This window comes from Oryzias melastigma, linkage group LG11 (assembly GCF_002922805.2).
Source record: "Oryzias melastigma strain HK-1 linkage group LG11, ASM292280v2, whole genome shotgun sequence".
In the NCBI taxonomy this organism is placed as follows: Eukaryota; Metazoa; Chordata; class Actinopteri; order Beloniformes; family Adrianichthyidae; genus Oryzias; species Oryzias melastigma.
This window is the reverse complement of record NC_050522.1, coordinates 21,181,695-21,199,103: the sequence shown is the minus strand read 5'-3', so window position 1 is coordinate 21,199,103 and position 17,409 is coordinate 21,181,695. Positions and strand designations below refer to the sequence as shown.

Below are 17,409 nucleotides of genomic sequence, written 5' to 3'. Positions count from 1 at the left end.
ATGGTCATTACGGTTTAATGTCCTGACCGCCACAATATCCCACAATGCACCACGTCGATTAGTGAGAAGGTGACAGGGGACGGCGAAAATGGCCTCGGCCTTTCTTAGCCACCAACAGAAAGTATTGCGGCTTTACAAGAAGTCGCTGAGACACCTGGAGTCGTGGTGTGTATTTAGGTAAGAACGTTTATTTTATTTGGGGGCGGCAGGGATCAGTGTCGACTTTGTTATACTTGCATGGGCTATCAGATAAGCTAGCTGCTGCTAGCGAGGTCACTTGCTTTGCACATCGGACATTTAGCCAAAACACTAGTTCTTTGTAATGTTAAATGAACTATTATTTCTTTGCCAAATATACGTTTGTTTATGCAAATTATCGTTTCATTGTGCATCAAACTCATAGTTTGTACCAAAGATCTCTTTTCAAAAAGCCCGAGATTGAATACAGCTAGCTAGTTGCTAGCAAAAATATCAAAACATAACATGTCTGAGGCTTTTTTTCTCTTTAAAATGTAAGTTTTTTTTCTTCTGACAATATATCTATTATAATGTCCAAAATAGAATTTAGATAATAATACAAATCTGCACTAAACCTCTCCTGCACAGTCTGATTTAATTTGTGCCTTATTTATAATTTTTTAGATCACATTTACACAATTATTTTTCAAATATTGCTTTTTATCTTTATTTTGTTGTTTTTATTTGTATTAAATCTTTTTAATTATTTATTACTTGAGGACAACTGCAACTTATTTTTTTTTTCCTGAAAAAACCCTCGTATCTATTTCAAAGCACATTGGTTGTGGTCCATTAAAGTTTTTGTACTTTATTTAAAAGCAAGAAGTACTTTTGAAGTAGAATAGATATTTCAACCTTACTAGTAGATGCACAGATTATATTTATTGTAGAAGCATTTATCTTTCTGTGAAGGTTCATTATTATTTTTATGTTTCATTTTTTCTTGATTAAAATGAAAATATCATGAAACATTGTTTGCAGTGTTAACGCTAACATTTTTTTCCCCTAAAAATTAAATTTTAGTTTTAAATGTTGAAGTTGTTGGGGTAAAATATACATTTTTGTTTTCATATAGTTGTTTATCAGTTTAGAAACCAAAGTGTGAGAGAAATGTCAAATTCTCCAATTTAAAACAAAAATAAATGTTATTTTCCGATGTTTCTTAATTTTTTAAAACTATGTTAAGAATAGTGTGAATAAACTTAGTTTTTTCTTAAATTAGAATACCTCTTTTTACAAATGAATCTACCAGAATGTCTTATCTGTTTACATTTCATGGTATTACTACATCTATGTTTTTCTCCTAGTAGAAGTAATGAGGATAATGTCATCTTTCTTGACTCCGGCTGTCTAGATTTAATCGTTGTGTTTTCCTGCTCTAGAGACAAATACCGATTTTACGCCTGCTTGCTGCGGGCGCGCTTTGACGAGAACAAGGATGAAAAGGACATGGTGAAGGCCACTTTGATGCTAAAGGCTGGAGAGGAGGAGTTTTGGGCCAACCAACATCCTCAGCCCTACATCTTCCCTGACTCTCCTGGAGGAACCTCTTATGAGCGATACGAGTGCTACAAGGTGATTTTGTCTTTTGAGATCGATCCACAGACAGAGTTATCATTTGTACACTTGGATTTTAAGCGCAACTGTAGGATGCTTTGAACTTTATTTCTCTGTCGGAAGTTTTTTTGCTAAATTACCTGACACTGTGCTTGGTTTCTGTAGGTTCCCGACTGGGTGCTAGATTACTGGCATCCCTCGGAGAAGGCCATGTACCCTGACTATTTCTCCAAGAGGGAGCAGTGGAAGAAACTGAGGATGGAGAGCTGGGACAGAGAGGTGAGGAGAACTACATACATTTTCTTTACGTGCCTCCAGTGCTTTTACCCCCCCTCACTACGATTTATTTCATCTCAATGCACAGTATAATTGTCAAAATCAGTGTTTGTGTTGTTTAAAGTCCCACTCCGATCTTCTTTTGATCTATTCTAAGTGTTCCCAGTGGTATTTTCATCATGATTTTGCCGCTTTTAGCCCAAACCACAAAACCTGTATCACTTTCAAAGCCATAGTTTGTGCAGAGCGACATGAGCTTATTAGAAATTCACCTCTGAGTTGTGAGAGGGACAGAAAGAAACCCCGCCTCACTTCTTCAAAAAGCATTTTCGTCTGCTTCTGTTTCAGGATTTGAATAAAGACAAACTCAGAAATGCAAATTTTAATCTTAAATTTCATTGCATATGTCCTCCATTATTAGAAAAATGCTACAAAAACACAATTTTCATAAGAGTGAGTCTATTTTCTCATGGAGGAGGAGATGTATAAAAAAATTGAAGATTAAAACAGCATTTATGAGTATTTTTTTTATTCAAGTTGTGTTGGATCAAGACTAGACAAAATCGGCAGTATGAAAAAGCTCAGATTTGTGTCGCAGCAGCAGCCATGGCCAAAGTCTCCCTTCCCCACTCCAATTCTAAATCGTCCACTTGCAGACAAATAGATCCATTAACATCTATATTTTCCTCGTCTGAACTGACATCAGGCTCAAAATTTTACAACTGGATAGCTCTGATGTTGCTTTTTTTTCCCTTTTTTGCCACGCTAATGTTAGTTTGGGCTTGTGAGGTGATTGTTGATAGCGAGTAAGTGTAAACAAAGGAATGCTGGGAAATTAGGGAGGCTAACTTCCACCTTAACAGTCCCGCCCACAACCTGAAAGCTAATTTCTAATGAGCTCCTGTAGCTCTAAAGAAAATATGTCATAAAAACGACATGATTTTAGTAAAAACTGCATCATTATGATGAAAAGACCACTGTAAACGATTTTAAGGTAGAAAAAAATATAGTTGGAGTGATATCAAACACTTGTTAGATTTTCCACTTTAGTTTTATATTTCTCTTATCAGCTATTTAATTTTTTTTGTGAATAATGTTTACGCTGGGCGCTAATATTTTGTCTCCATATTGCTTAATTTGGTCAGATTCTTAATTTAAATAAATAGAGAAATATATTTAACAGAACACTGACTATATTTAATGTTTTAAATATGTTTTATTTTAACTGTAGAAAAAGAAAAGTTTGATATTTGGTGACAGCATTACTAAAATAAATCTTGGCCCTGTCCTTTGACTTGCAGGTTGCTCAGCTGGAGGCTGAGACTCCCGCTGGAGGTCCCAGGACGGAGGCCCTCCCTCCTGCCCGCAAAGAGGGCGACCTCCCTCCCCTGTGGTGGCAGTACGTCACCCGCCCCAGGGAGCGCCCCACCTAAACACCTCGACTCTCTCGGGGTCTAGATCCTGCAGTCTGATTGAAAAACCGTTCTGCGCAGCCGCACCGTGACTGAAAAACTTTTATCTCTGTGCGTCTGGAGCCTTTTCCCACCTGGTTTAGTCGTAAAAGTAAACCAACAGCTGGAACTAAGTGAATCTTCAGGATACAAAATGACTCAATCAGTACTGTTTCAATAAACTGTGTGATTACTGTAGAGTGTTTGTGTGTTCATTGAAGCGAGAAGCAAAGATTTTAGTGATTAAATTTTACTGATACAGCAAATTAATCCAGTTTATTTTAGAACGGAGAAAAAATAGTGGTTTAAAGTCACATACGTCTGCAGTAACAAAAATGTACATTAAGATAAGAGATGAGACCTGTAACCTTGCATTTCATTACACTGGTAAGTGAGGTAAATGATGCTGTATTAATACAAACATTGCACTTGATCTGAAATTAGTATCCTTTGGTTTCTAGTAGCCAACATCCCAAACTTTACTGAGGTTCTACACTCCTTACAATTCAACTTCAGCTTTTTTAAAAGGGATTTATGGAGTTTTATTTAAGTAAAAAAGACAAAAGTCACTTAGAAAAGTAAAATAATCAAGCCTGTGGTGGCACTATTTAGCAGCACAATGAACCCACAACACTAAAGACAGTTCCTGTCTGCACATCCTGATGGTTTAAAGGAGAAAACTGTATTTGGTAGAGATGGAAGAAAGTCCACAGGGTCTATGATTCAGGATCCTGCACAATAAAGAATATCAACTTAAAACAAGTGGCTGTAGTGCCATGGGTGATAGTTTCAACGTGTTGAGGACTTTTGGCAAAAACAAGCATATTTGAGGTGATAACTGACGATTCTCCATCGTTATGGTGAGAGGCGTGGTCTGAAGCTGCGCGGCCGTATCATCATGGTAACCGCCTTCAGAGAGTAGAAGTCAGAATCCTTCCAGGAGAACCAGACGATGCCGTCTGGGCCCAACAGGTTGTGAGCTTTCAGAGAGTAGTGGCCACCCTGGAAGGAAAAGATACCAAAAAAAAATGTGTTTTTGTGACTTAAAAAAGTGCAGGAAAGGTTCAAAGTGGTCTGCAACTAGTTAGTTTGTTAGTGATCAGAACGCAACAAGAGCAATAAAGTCCCACTTCCTGGTTTAGAAAAACACACATTACTGTACACACAGAGAAAAAAAGTCCTTCTCGAAACAAGTTAAAGCAATATTTAGTATAAGATACTTCTCTTGTTATAAGTGAAAAAATAAATCTGCAAACTAAACTAGTAGAATTTGTCATGTCTTGGTATGAATTCTTATCCTTTAAAGATTAAATAAATCTTGAAATGAGCTATAAATGCTCAATATTCAAAATTAAGGTATGTTGCTCTGACAATTGGAAATATGTTTTATATTTTTAAAGTATTTACACACCCTATCCTATTTTATCTTAATTTAAGCAAACAAAGCCACTCACCATCACAAATGAAACTTCTGCTTAAAAATATTGTGTAGAATAACAAAAATAATAGGAAGTTTTGTTTCAAATTAGACGTTTTTAAGATCAAATATCTTTAAGAGGTATTGGAGATTTATAGTCTTAAAAGAAGTGGTTTCGTCTAATTAAGGTTTAAAAAAAATCAGAAAAAAGATTATTATTATTATTGTAAGATATTATTTGACATGTGAAATTATAAACATAAATGATAAAACTTTGAAAGTAATAGGACCAAAACTTGTTAAATCAAAGCACAGACCAGATCTGGAGGTTTTAGTAAATGCAATATAAGGATTTTTTTTCTGTACTTTACAGTCAAAAGTATAGAAAAAATATACAGTTTGTGTTAACATATTAATTATCATTCATTAGATTATATAACAGCAATAATGAAGACAGGCTTTGACTTTTGTTTACATGATTCACATGAATCAAACTCAACTGTATTGGTAAGTACAACTTTTGCCCACCAGAGGGCGTTCTAAGCTATAGCTTTTTAAGATCTTGTCACGTTAACATGTAGATCAACTTGAGCTGAGAGAGAAGGCGTGTCCATAAATGTCCAGCTGAGCTTTAGTATTTTTAAAACACTGGAATTATATTCATTTGAGCTGAATTTATTACATCTAATTTAATCACTCAAGAAAATAAAAATCCATTTACAATGAAATATCAAGTTATGATTGGAGAGTCTACAACGTTTTCAGTACTGCCTGAAATTGTGGACTTTAATGAGAATAATATTGTTATGAGGACATGATTTCTGAAGTCATGTACTGAACAGTTTATTATTATTATTTTTAGAAAATGTATATTTCCTCCCCAAAAAAATCCTGACATTTGTGGTTTGTGTTAAATTGTTGATTATTCCACTTTTTAAAACTCTTTCTAAGTGTTAACAACAGAATAAACCACACAGCCCTGATCAAAACAAAAATATTGATACAAGTTCAACCAAAAATAGTTTATGTGTTCAATTTTGGTAGTAATTCCTTATAACCTCCAAAGTCCATGGATGCATGAGTCACATTTTGCTGTATTGTGACAGTCTGACCAACCAGAAAGCAGGTTGGATCCAAAAAAATTGATATAGAAAAGCAAAACACCGTTTTAAATCTATAAAACAAGTATTTTTTTCAGATCAATTTCAAGAACCAAAATGTTTCACTTTTGGATGAATAATGCAATTTCTCTTTTAAATGTGTATTTGCAATTCGGTTTAATAATTTAATAAGTTAATGATTCAATTCAATTTGATTCAGTTGTATTTATATATCCCAATATCAATATCAATTGGTGAATACATATCATATTTAGTGTACTTTTCAGAGTATAAGTTAGAGTTTTTTGCATACAGAATTTTCCGGAGTAGAAGTCGCAAGAACAAAAAATGTCAAATCAAGAAGAAGAAAACCATCGATAAGTCGCACTTTTGGGAGAAGTCTCAAGTCTGACGTTTCCAAACAAATCTGCCAAGCCCAGTTTAAAAAAGGAAATCCAAGAATAGTAATATTTTGATCTGTATAAGAAAAATATCTAAGTTTAAGAGGGAAACAATTAGATTCTCTTCCATGTTTGTTTTGGACGACACTTCTTCTTCTACCACTGTCAGTAGCAAATACTTATACTCAGATGAAGCGGCCTCTAGTGGTTGTTAGGGGAAACAATCGCCAAAGGACAGCCGATGTATACTGGGAAAATAACAAATAAATGAGCTTATTTATATCTAAAACACACACACACACAAATAAGTCGCACCCCTGCTAAACTGTGAAAAAAAAAAACTACAACTTATTTCCAGAAAATATGGTAGTTTGGCCAGTATATACTCAGAAAAATATGGCATGTCATCTTTATTTTTATTTCACACTCATCAAAACACAGTGTTAGTATTTTTAAATACTTTCTTGGTCCTTCATACAGAAAACTTTCTCTTATTATATTATTTCATGTTTTAAGAGACATTTTTATTTTTTACCTTCTGACTCATTATTGTATTTATAAATTAGAAAACACTATGACTTGACTGAGCATCTTATCTGGATTCATGTTTGTAAGCCAACATGATTCATATAAAGTGTTTTTTACCTTGTAGTAAAATCCATTCAGGTTGGCGTAGAAACACTGGTGGAACCACCAGCCGGCGTGGCTGATCTCAGCACAGATGTTTCCCGTGTCTGGGGTGCTGAAACTGTGTTGGTCGTGATACCAGCCGAAGGAGTCCTCCATCGTCCCACTAAAGCCAGACACGTGCAGGCGGTACTGATCCTCCTCACTGTCGATCCTGTAGGAGAAGGACAAAACCACGAGCTACGTTTGTTATTGGGCTTCTGTTTATTAATCAGTGAAAGCTTTAGAACGACTTTGCAAAAACATAAATATATGTGCACGTTTTTGACAAATCTGTCAATTTATAATTCTAATTCTTGAAGTGACTTGATCTTCTGTCTTTAGCATCCATGTCTACCTGAAGGACTGGTACAGGGCATGTCTGTGGACGTGGCTCCAGTCCTGTAGATCAATACGGAGGCTGTAGTGACCCTGGTTGGTCAGGAAATGGAGGTGTTGGTTTCCTAGCCAGTGTTCTCCTCGCGGTTCTCCAAATCCATCCCGGTACTCTGACCATCCGCGGTTAAAGCTCACCGAGCCATCCCGGCGCCGCTGAAACACTGTCCAGCCGCCGCCTGGTGCACACAAACACTCACGGTAATGATCCGCTTGCTTTTTGACAAGGACGTTTAGACTTAATCTGGGGTCTGAACAACCTTCTGTCAATCAATTTTATTTGGATTTTTTCATAATTAACCGTAGAGCTAAAGAGTTTAATCTATTGCAGTTGAAAAAGGAAGCAGTTCAGGCATGTTCTTTTTAAAAGATCCACTCAAATCATCTTTTGATCTATTTTAAAAGTGTTTCCAGTTTTTTATTATTATTATTATTAAAATAATGTTGTATTTAGCCCCCCCCAAAAAAGCAAGCATAGTTTTCTTAGACGTAGACGTTTGTGAAGAGAAGCTGGAGTTTGTTAGAAATTGGCCTCAAAGTTGTGTGGAGCAACCCCGCCCCCACTTCCCCTCCCTGTTGCTGAGAGTTCTTTGCTTACAAGCTCTCTTGCTATTCTTAATTTTAGAACCCTATGTGGCCCATGAGTCAAAATGTTTGCCTACCGCTGACGTAAATGGATCTTTTTGTCGACAAGTGGATATATCAAGGTGTATTCACACCGAATACGATTTGCGCGACACTCTTTTTCCACACGACGAATTCGCTGCTCGCCGCCTGTCTGACTTTGACGCTGCATGTGGGAGGAGCTACCAGCTATTGCAGAGTAGCCGGGTGAGCTCTGTAACCCCGCGGTTCCAGCGGGTTAAGGAAACAGATGGAAGTTCACTGATCAAGTCACTGAAAACGTCACGTGCCAAAAGTTAAGTTCCGGATTCGCAGATGTGACGCGACGCCCTTTCAAACTTCAGATATTTAAATTTTGGCAACGCCCCCAAGATATTTAAACTCCTCCACCTGAGGCAGGAGCACTCCACCCGCTCTGTTGTGGTGAAAAAAGAACAGAGCCAGAATGCAAAGCTCTCGATTTACCGGTCGATCTTCGCCCCAGTGCTCACCTATGGTCATCAACTTTGGTCGTGACCGAAAGAACAAGATACCGACTACAAGCGCTGAAATTAGTTTTCTCCGGAGGGTGGCTGGGCGCTAACTTAGGGTGAGGAGCTCAGTCACCCGGAGAGAACTCGGAGTATCTTCGCATCGAGAGGAGCCAGTTGAGGTGGCTTGGGCATCTGGTCCGGATGCCTCCTAGACGCCTTCCTGGAGAGATGCTCCGGGCATGTCCCACTGGGCGGAGGCCCCAGGGAAGACCCAGGACACGCTGTTTCTCGGCTGGCCTGGGAACGCCTCGGGGTCCCCCCAGAGGAGCTGGAGGAAGTGGCCGGGGAGAGGGAAGTCTGGGTATCTTTGCTTAGACTGCTGCCCCCACGACCCGGTCCTGGATGAAGCTGAAGAAGATGGATGGATGGCAACGCCCCCCAATTCGCGCCTTGTCGCTCTAATCAACATGCTGCCAGACCGCCACACCAGGCGCTCAAATCGCGCCGCAGGACTTCAGATCGCCTCATGTCGCATCTGTACCATTGACTTAACATTGAAACTGTGAAACTCTGCCACGCGGATCACGTTCGGTGTGAATGCACCTTCAGAATGGAGAAGATCAGGGATCTTGTGCCGCGCCCAACGTATTCTTTACATCACAAATAATCTCTTTTTTGAAACAATTGTTTTCCTTTGCTTCTGATTCACAAAATACTCAGAAATTCAATTTTAAGCTTAATTTTCTATATGCATGTCCTCAAAAAATGCCACAAGAACATGTTAAAAACACCAAGAACACAATTTTCCTCAAAGTGGGTCTTAATACATACAAAACATAAATTATTGACTTGTCATCCAACTTTTATAGGAACTTATAGGAACGTATTCTCTTGATAAACTAACCATATGGGTCTTTTCCATTTCTTACTCAACAACACAGCATCCTGTATGCTATACAGTATGTGTACTTGTGCTGTCTGCTGTCATGTTTGTACTGAGTTGTGTGCGTTCACAAATGTAATTGACCACTGGCATTGGGAGTCCAAGACAATTTTTTTTTCATTTTTTTAAATTTGATTTGATTATGTCGCACAGCAGAAGTCAATAATGGTTTTACCTTCAGTTTCCATGTCACAGTACACAGGAAGTGTGGTGCCCGGCGACATGACGACGGTGTACACGCCAGAGCGATGAACACCATTCATATACAGAGATGCGCAGTCTGACGGACAGAAGGACAAGTACCGTGCATCTGAGGTAGACACAGAAACACACAAACATTTCAAATTGGATTCTATCCTAACAAACAATCAACAACATTTAAAGGTTACTTTTTAGTACGGCTGTCCTTTAAGTAAGGAGGCATTTGGAAAGCAGCAAAACCCCCAAAAATGTACTAACGGGATAATTAAAACAGCCATGGGAATCCTAGGATCCTCAACATTTTTTTGGCAAATATTAGCCTTAAAAAACTGAAACTGATGAACAGGATTGTGGGCGAAAAATTATTTTTGTAATATTTGACTTTTTAGCTATTTTATTTGTTTTTTATTACATTTTTTACATTTTAAAATAATTTAGTTTTGTATCAAAAAAAGAATGTACAGGCTAAGTATTGCAATTTGGTGCCCCTCGCTGCAGATGGCACCATAGGCAGCCGCCTAGGTTGCCTATGCCTAGGGTTGGCCCTGCTGATAAAGATAAATGTTGATTAACCACCCGCTTAGGCACTTTTTTGAAGCAATTTAAATGTTCTTTTAATGAAAAAAAAAAAAAATTTTGATCAACTGAACTGGCAGCTAAGTGAAAGCAAACTCAAAAATATAGTTTTGGACATAATTCTGTGAGACAGAATAATGCACGGCAAGCAGCTCACAACTCACCACTCTGCACGTGTACCTGGTGAAAGTGTGTCTCTTATGCCAAGTGGTGGTGTTGCTTTAATGACATTGATTGTACAGCCGGTGTTGCGGTTCAGGTGTTGCACGGAGGCAGACAGGTTGCGGACCTGGGCCTGCAGCTCGTACAACAAGGCGGCGTGCACGTGGAGCAGCGGATCAACCTCGGCGTGACGCAGCTTGAGGAAACGCAGTCGTTGTTCAAACGTAGAATTTAGGGTACTGCTGTCCTCAGCCTGAGACAGAGAGAATGTAGAAATGAGATCACTAGACGAACGTTAAAAGTGCAACATATTAGATCAGAGTAAAAACACACACTGCAAACTATTTGATACTTGCAGAGATTTAAAACCTTGTTTTTAGATGTTTTTCCAACTTTTCCAAGTTTTTCTCAAAATCAGCACAGTGGAGAATTTTTAGTTTCACTAAGAGCTATTAAAGTCCTAAGGAATTTATCAATGAAATGACACAAACTCTTATCATTAGAAAAACTTGATTTAAGACAAAAAAATAAAAAATAAAACAACAATTCACATTTCACTTTGATTTTTGGTTCAATTTTAAATATGGTGTTTTAAAATTGAATGAATGATGAATGTTGACAAGTTTGACTGCCATTCATTCTCGTTATTTTGGAAACAAAAATTTAGATTTATGTTCTCGGGATTAGTTAGTTTTAGATTTTATAAGGATTTAATTAGATGTTCCAACTTGTACTGAGATAGTATTCTCATTTTGTCCTAAAATTAGTCATTTCGACTTATTACACTTGTTTTTTGTCACTGCATTTACACAAAAATACAAAAAAAAAACCTCAAAAAATACAAACCAATTGCTTAGAACTAGCAAAAATACTTAGCCTACTATTGGGCTGTATAACATTAAATTTAAAGTATTTCTATCTAACAGTTAAATTTTTTATTTTATATTTTCCCTTTCATTGGTTGTTTGGAACTCTATATTTTTATTTATGTATTTATTTTTCATAAGATTTCTTTGCTTTGTGGACAAATAATTGTCGGTCTCTCTTCCCAAGATTTGTGTTCTTTTGCTATTTTAGGCCTCAGTGTAGATAAAAAGTTAAATACCATTAAGCAGTACTAAAAAATGCTAATTTAGTTGAAGTTACGTTAAGAAATAAGCAAAACAATGCACACTAATGAACAAAAAAACATAAAAAGAAAGCCTAACAGTCACTCACCATGTTTTAAATCTTAATCAGTCCGTGTGATTTTTGATTATGTTTCTGCCCCTCTGATGTGGTAACACAATTGTGCAACCAGCAATTTCTCCAGCCATATTAGTTTTAGGTATATTTGTGCATCCTTGCAACTCACTCAGATATTGTTGTGCTTTAAGCCTGAGAACACTTGTGGGTTTGTAGTGTTCAGTTCATAATATTTCCATTTAGTTTTAAAGTAATTGGTATGAGGTGCAAAAACAATGAAAGAAAAGCATCTAGACACATAAATACAATAACGCAATAGTGAATGTCATTATTCAAAACTATTTGAAAAGTTTTAGAAATATAATAATAATACATGAGAATAATCTCTGCAAAGCGATGATACAGTTACACTAAACTTTTATTTGTTGAAAATAATTGAGAAAAGACTGCAAAAATGGAATCCTTAGGATTTTAAAAGATCCTTGTTTCAAGAATAATTGTCTTGCAAAGAAAATATTTTTTTTATCATGAGTTTTTCCATTCATTTTCTAATTGGTTACACCCTTTCTGAGGTCACAGAGATGCCAGAGCAAAAGTAAAATAAATGTAGTAAAAAAAACAACATCTCTTAGTTAGTAGAAAGTTTTTCTTAAAGTAATAGTTCTTAGTAAACTTTTTTATTTTTTATTTTATCCTACCAGCAGTTTTTTTCTTATTTAAAGAAAGTTGGGTAGAATTTATGACTTATTTAAAAGGGTTTAGTAAAAAAAAAAGAAGTACAAGAAAAAGCATAATTATACAAATAAAACACTTTGTTATCTTTTGGGTATTTTTTTGTTCTCAAAAGTTGTGCTTTTTGTTAATTATTTCTAAATTACTTGCATGTATAAACTGAAGTTTATAGATGATCAAACTTTTAATATAAATGTTTATGAGTTTGTGAGTTTTTTGGGGGGAGCAAACAGTGACTTTAAAAGATTTAAAAACACGGTATGACGTGTTGTAAACTTGACAGGCGCACCACTGACGCCGCGGCCCGGAAGGATCCTCTATGGGTCAGGCAGACTCAGAAGGATTTAAGTACCTTGGCCAAAAGCATGCGGCTTATCCTGTTAGCATTCAGGGTTAAGGAGGGCTTAATGGGTGTCAAGACAGAGAGATAAGCAGAGGCAGAAATAAACAGAGATGGAGAAAAGAGGTTGTTGTGAAAAGGGCCACACTCACACCGGCAGGTTCGCACCAGGATTCATGTCTTCACAAGAGTGAAAGTTGGACTCTTTTCAAATGAGTGAACCCTGGTGCACCTAAAGAAACACTTCTAAAGCCTTGTTTCTACTGAGCGATCCACCGCGGCACAATCTGGTATTTTGAGGGTTCCCATTGTAAAATGGACCCTTTAAACAGTACCGGCCCGTACCTCTTGGGGGCCCCGATCGGTTCTAGGCCCATTGAAAAGTGGGGCGGAGCTGCTGTAGCCACCCGTGATTGGCAGGAAGTGATGACGACATTAGAAAGCACAAATATAGCGCTCATTTAAGCTAATATTTCCAACATTTGTAAGTATTTGGGTTTTTACGGTTTCCTGTCTACTCTTTTGGTCATGAGTCTATATTGAAAATACCTGCAAAGAACAGCAAGGCCTGGTCTGCAGTGGAACTGCAAACATTCCTCACCATCCTTGGCGACGGTGTGATACAAGGTGGGCTAGCGGTAGCAGTCTACACCACGCATGCGACGTGAAAATCAACTGTATGGTGGAAGCAAGGCTTACCTGAGTGGAAACGCTCACCAGGATTAACTGGACTGTACCACTCCTTACCGTACCGTACCACACCGCTCAGTAGAAACAAGCCTTAAACGTGCTCTGGCACAGATAACATAAATGTTTAACAATGTAAAAAAGCCCTTGAATAAGTCACAAATTCTTACCTTATTTAAATAAGCAAAAAAGAAAAATTCTGCCAATGGGGTTAGAAAAAAAAATAATTCCCGCAAGCTAGCTTCTTCTCTGGTTTGTGTTTCTGTTTGTTTTCAGGTCAGTGTTTGACTGCTGCCCTCTAGTGAGCAGCTGTTGGAACTGTGTTTTTTTTTCTTAAAACTTAAAGCATTAATTTTAAAGTTCTATGCTTGAAGCAAATCTAGTGAAATATAGAAGTAAAAATAAATGCCAACCACTTGATGCGTTTCCAATGCCAACATTGTTGTGTTTCCATTTTACGAATTACTTTTGTCAAGTTTTTGGTTTTACCTGGTTTCATATTAGCAATATGACCAAATAAATGTGATTCTTGGATACATAGATAGTCCTACTTTAAAAACAACATCAAATATCTCAAACATGTGAGATTTAGTCCTCTGAAAACGCTTGTTGTGTACCTGCATCTCCAGAACCTTGACTCGATGTCGGTGGTTCCTCAGCTCCTCCTGCAGCTCCGACATTGTTTCTCTCAGCTCTTTCAACTGCTCCTTCCTGTTCTGGTTCTCGTGAAGCCAAAATGAAATGTCGTCCGTGCAGCGGAACATATCTGGACAAGGTTTTTGACCTGTTTCTGCAGGAGGCAGTGTCGCCGTCAATCGACAGTGGCCGCTTGGCGTCAGCTGGCTACTGAACTCCCCACACCGTGTTGAGGAATTATTATTCGTTTGGTTCCAGTTTTGGCTCAATTTGTCCACATCGTTGTCACTCCCCATTACTGGGGCATCGGGAGTCAAGTGGGAGCGAGTTTCCTGGATGGAGGTAGATGGATGCCAGTCTGCATCCTCATAGTTGCCCTTATTCATATATGGTACATTCCAGTTTGTTTCCAGGCCCGTGCCAGCTACATCTCTCAGTTTACGAGTGTTTAATTCCCTTTTTGTTATTTTGTTTAAGTTGGTGCCAGTGTTTTCTTGGTTCCCAGCATCATGTTCATCTGAGGCGCCTTGGACTGTTTTTAAACACCAGCCAGCCAGTAAGACAAAAAACAGAAACAGAGATTCCCATCTCATTCTGGAAAGTCTCTAAGTTGCTCTACATAACTGTTTTTTTTTTTCATTTAAATTCAATGTAGCTGGTGGAATCAGCTTCAACCACGAGATCAGCATCCAAGTCCAAAATCATAGCGTAAAGGTGAGATCCAGATATTTCTTCAGTTCAGGAGTGAATCGTGGTCTTCGTCTGAATGAAGAATTGATAGCGGTCTGAAACAAAAGCAAAGAAAGTTGATAAATATGTGACATCATAACCTGTCAGTAGCTGTGTGTACATGTGCAAAATGTTTTAATGGGATCAAAGATTGGACAAGAAGAGAACTGATCCGAATGAGTATGGCTGGGTCAGAGTATTCCGATTTGTGTGTTTACATGACTTATTTTTTTCTGATCAGTCATTTATTTATGTCTGTGTAAACGCAGCTTGTATCTTTAATTTGACCAATTATCTTTCAAACAATATCTTAAAAAGCAAACCAGTAAATTCAGTGGTTCTAACAGTCAAATTCTATTTAAGCATTTTATCTTTTACCAGTAGTTTATAAATCAATCATCCATCCGCCAAAGCCTGTAAAGTATCCTCTCATCATCAGTTACCCTACGATCATAGTGTTTAGGTGATCCTAGAAGCTCACAGATAGAAAAAAATTAGTAATTCATTACACTTGCTAAATGTATTATCTTTGTATTGATTTTTTTTTTTAATTATTATTAATTAATTCCTAGCTTGATACATTAATTGATCGAAGGTCTTGCTATGTTGTTACACAATTTTCTTATCTGAATTTTTTTGGAGGAAGCTCAATTTTTTCTTTTTTTTAAAAATGCATTCAAACTGTTTCAATTGCACTTAATTATGGGTCTAATGGTGACGTGCCGGCCTTTTGTATTAAAGTAAAACTACACCAAACTATAAACAGTTAGACTTAAACCGAGACTACGGTTAAATCCAAACCTAAATCCACCGTTCTCCTCCGTTTATCACTGTTTGGGTTTGCAGGAATGAAATAATCAGCCCACATTCCTACCTGCTGCCATGTCCCGATGTTGACTCCACCTCAAAGAAACAACATCAGGACAGTCAAACGCCTGTAGCCTCCTGTATGTGTACAGGGGTTCAACAGTGGGTGTGACATCTTATCCTGATAATCCACTAAGACGATAAGCAGCTACTGTCATGGAAGGTAATAGAATACATTTGCGAATCAGAGTAATGTAACTTCAACCTACATTAACAAGCTGGTAAAATCATTTTATGATTTGGCACTCAATATGCCGTATTTTTTTTCTTTTTTTAACTGAATTTTTTATTTTATTTTATAGTTTTTCTAATACGTAAAAAAAATAAATAATGTAGAACATTTAAAGAAAAAGAAAAGTTTGGCTCATTGGTATAAGTCACAAAAACAAATCATCAATTAATTAAAAATAAGCAACAACTCCGCATTCAGCCAATATAAAAGCCACCAGCAATCTTGATTTAGTTTTCTATTTTACTCTTGATTCTACTTATCAAAATATTCTTTAACAGAGGATGGATTGTGTATTGATTTAGCCATATTTATTGAAAAAAACCAGTTTGAGTTATTTTAGTTATCTTTTTAGCTCCCATAATGAGCCACAATTTTATGAGTCCCTCGTGAGTCAATGCTTTTACTGATATACTTCCATTTTAATTAGTAATTGTTCAATGCTGATGATGCTCTAATGCTCAAATAACTCGATAAATTTAGCATGTTTATTTGATTTTAATGCTTTTTCATAACAAAAACAACTGGATCTTTTGGATCAAAAGTCTGCAAGAATTGAATAGTTGACAATTACAGCTGACTTCCCTGCCTCTTCTAAACGGAGCTGCCCGACCGCTCGAGATCCACCACTCTGCTTGTCGAACAGCTATTCCTGTCCCGCCTCGCTAATTATCTGGGTCAGGCGTGCGCCACTCATTCAGAACAACATGAGAGACTGACAAAAGAGTTAGAGAAGTGACCACGTCTTCACTATTATTTACTGTAAAATAATGAGAAATCAGAGCTCTGCTACTTCTGAATTGTTGTTAATTCAAAGTGTATTTCCTTGTAGACCGCCAGAGCCAAGAGATTTTAGGAGAGATTATGCAAATATTTATGCATTTGTGTAAAACATATGTAGTTATCCTTTCATTTGTATTATTTTAAGCATTGAATTAATAGAATAAAACAATAAAAAATAAAGATATATCAAACCCATTTAAGATATTAAGTAATACATTATTTATACAGAGTTAGAAACCACCCGCGGAGGGTTAGAGGGGCATTTATATATATATATATATATATATATATATATATATATATATATATATATATATATATATATATACATATACTGTATTTATATATATACAGTACACATATATATGTATATATACTGTATATATATATATATATATATATATTCACACTTTTTTGTGTTGAAGTTTCGCCAAACCAAGAGCCTTGCCATTAACGTCTGAATTAGAAAAATGGCTTTTTCCAAAGTGATCCTGTGTTTTGTGGTAAAATATAAATGTAGAAAATGTGGTTGAAGACAGTAAACATGCTCATTGTTCTGCTGCTTCCATTATAAGATTTTGATTGAGTCAAACTGACATATTTTCAGCTTTCCATTAACCTTTTTTCTGTTTTGTTTTTTTGCCTTTTTTGGCTTAAGCCAAAGATGTGTGCGTGCATGTGTGTGTTTGTGTGTCTGTGTAATGGACCTAATGGAGACTCAAGGCTGTAGTAGCCTCACATTAATAGCTTTAAATTTACCTGAAGCGGCTCCCGTGGTTCCATTAGAGAAAAGAGCACTAGCTGAAAAGGAGAAAAAAAGAGTTCTCAAAACAACATTAAGTCCACTTGAAATACTTCAGGAAACACTCAAATCCCAAACCAAATTCAGTACACTTCAGTTTCTAAAACACCCAAAAAACAATTAGTTTGTATGATGATTCGAAAAGTTAAAATGGATGA

General features: G+C 36.8%; 2 protein-coding genes and 1 long non-coding RNA gene across 4 annotated transcripts; 2 read left to right on the top strand and 1 right to left on the bottom strand.

Moving 5' to 3' along the window:
- The first annotated feature begins 19 nt into the window (after nucleotides 1–19).
- ndufb9 (NADH:ubiquinone oxidoreductase subunit B9) lies at nucleotides 20–3,500 on the top strand. The gene is made up of 4 exons (XM_024298401.1): nucleotides 20–177; nucleotides 1,401–1,593; nucleotides 1,741–1,854; nucleotides 3,153–3,500. The coding sequence occupies exons 1-4, from the start codon at nucleotides 89–91 to the stop codon at nucleotides 3,282–3,284; spliced, it is 528 nt and encodes a 175-aa protein (XP_024154169.1). The 5' UTR covers nucleotides 20–88; the 3' UTR covers nucleotides 3,285–3,500.
- Nucleotides 3,501–3,532: 32 nt separating this feature from the next.
- LOC112162580 (angiopoietin-related protein 7) lies at nucleotides 3,533–14,501 on the bottom strand. Of its 2 annotated transcripts, XM_024298396.2 has the most exons (7): nucleotides 13,823–14,499; nucleotides 10,280–10,514; nucleotides 9,498–9,632; nucleotides 7,245–7,461; nucleotides 6,866–7,061; nucleotides 4,146–4,304; nucleotides 3,533–4,033 (listed from the first exon to the last, which is right to left on the bottom strand). In XM_024298396.2, exons 1-6 carry the CDS (start codon nucleotides 14,432–14,434, stop codon nucleotides 4,158–4,160), a joined length of 1,542 nt encoding a protein of 513 aa, XP_024154164.1. In that variant the 5' UTR covers nucleotides 14,435–14,499; the 3' UTR covers nucleotides 3,533–4,033; nucleotides 4,146–4,157. The 2 variants fall into 2 exon arrangements, with proteins under 2 accessions (XP_024154164.1, XP_036070186.1); XM_036214293.1 differs by having other exon boundaries at nucleotides 3,564–4,304; nucleotides 13,823–14,501.
- On the top strand, nucleotides 14,362–15,268 carry LOC118599369. The gene is made up of 2 exons (XR_004948689.1): nucleotides 14,362–14,397; nucleotides 14,497–15,268. It is a non-coding gene; the product is annotated as an uncharacterized LOC118599369 (long non-coding RNA).
- Nucleotides 15,269–17,409: the final 2,141 nt, after the last annotated feature.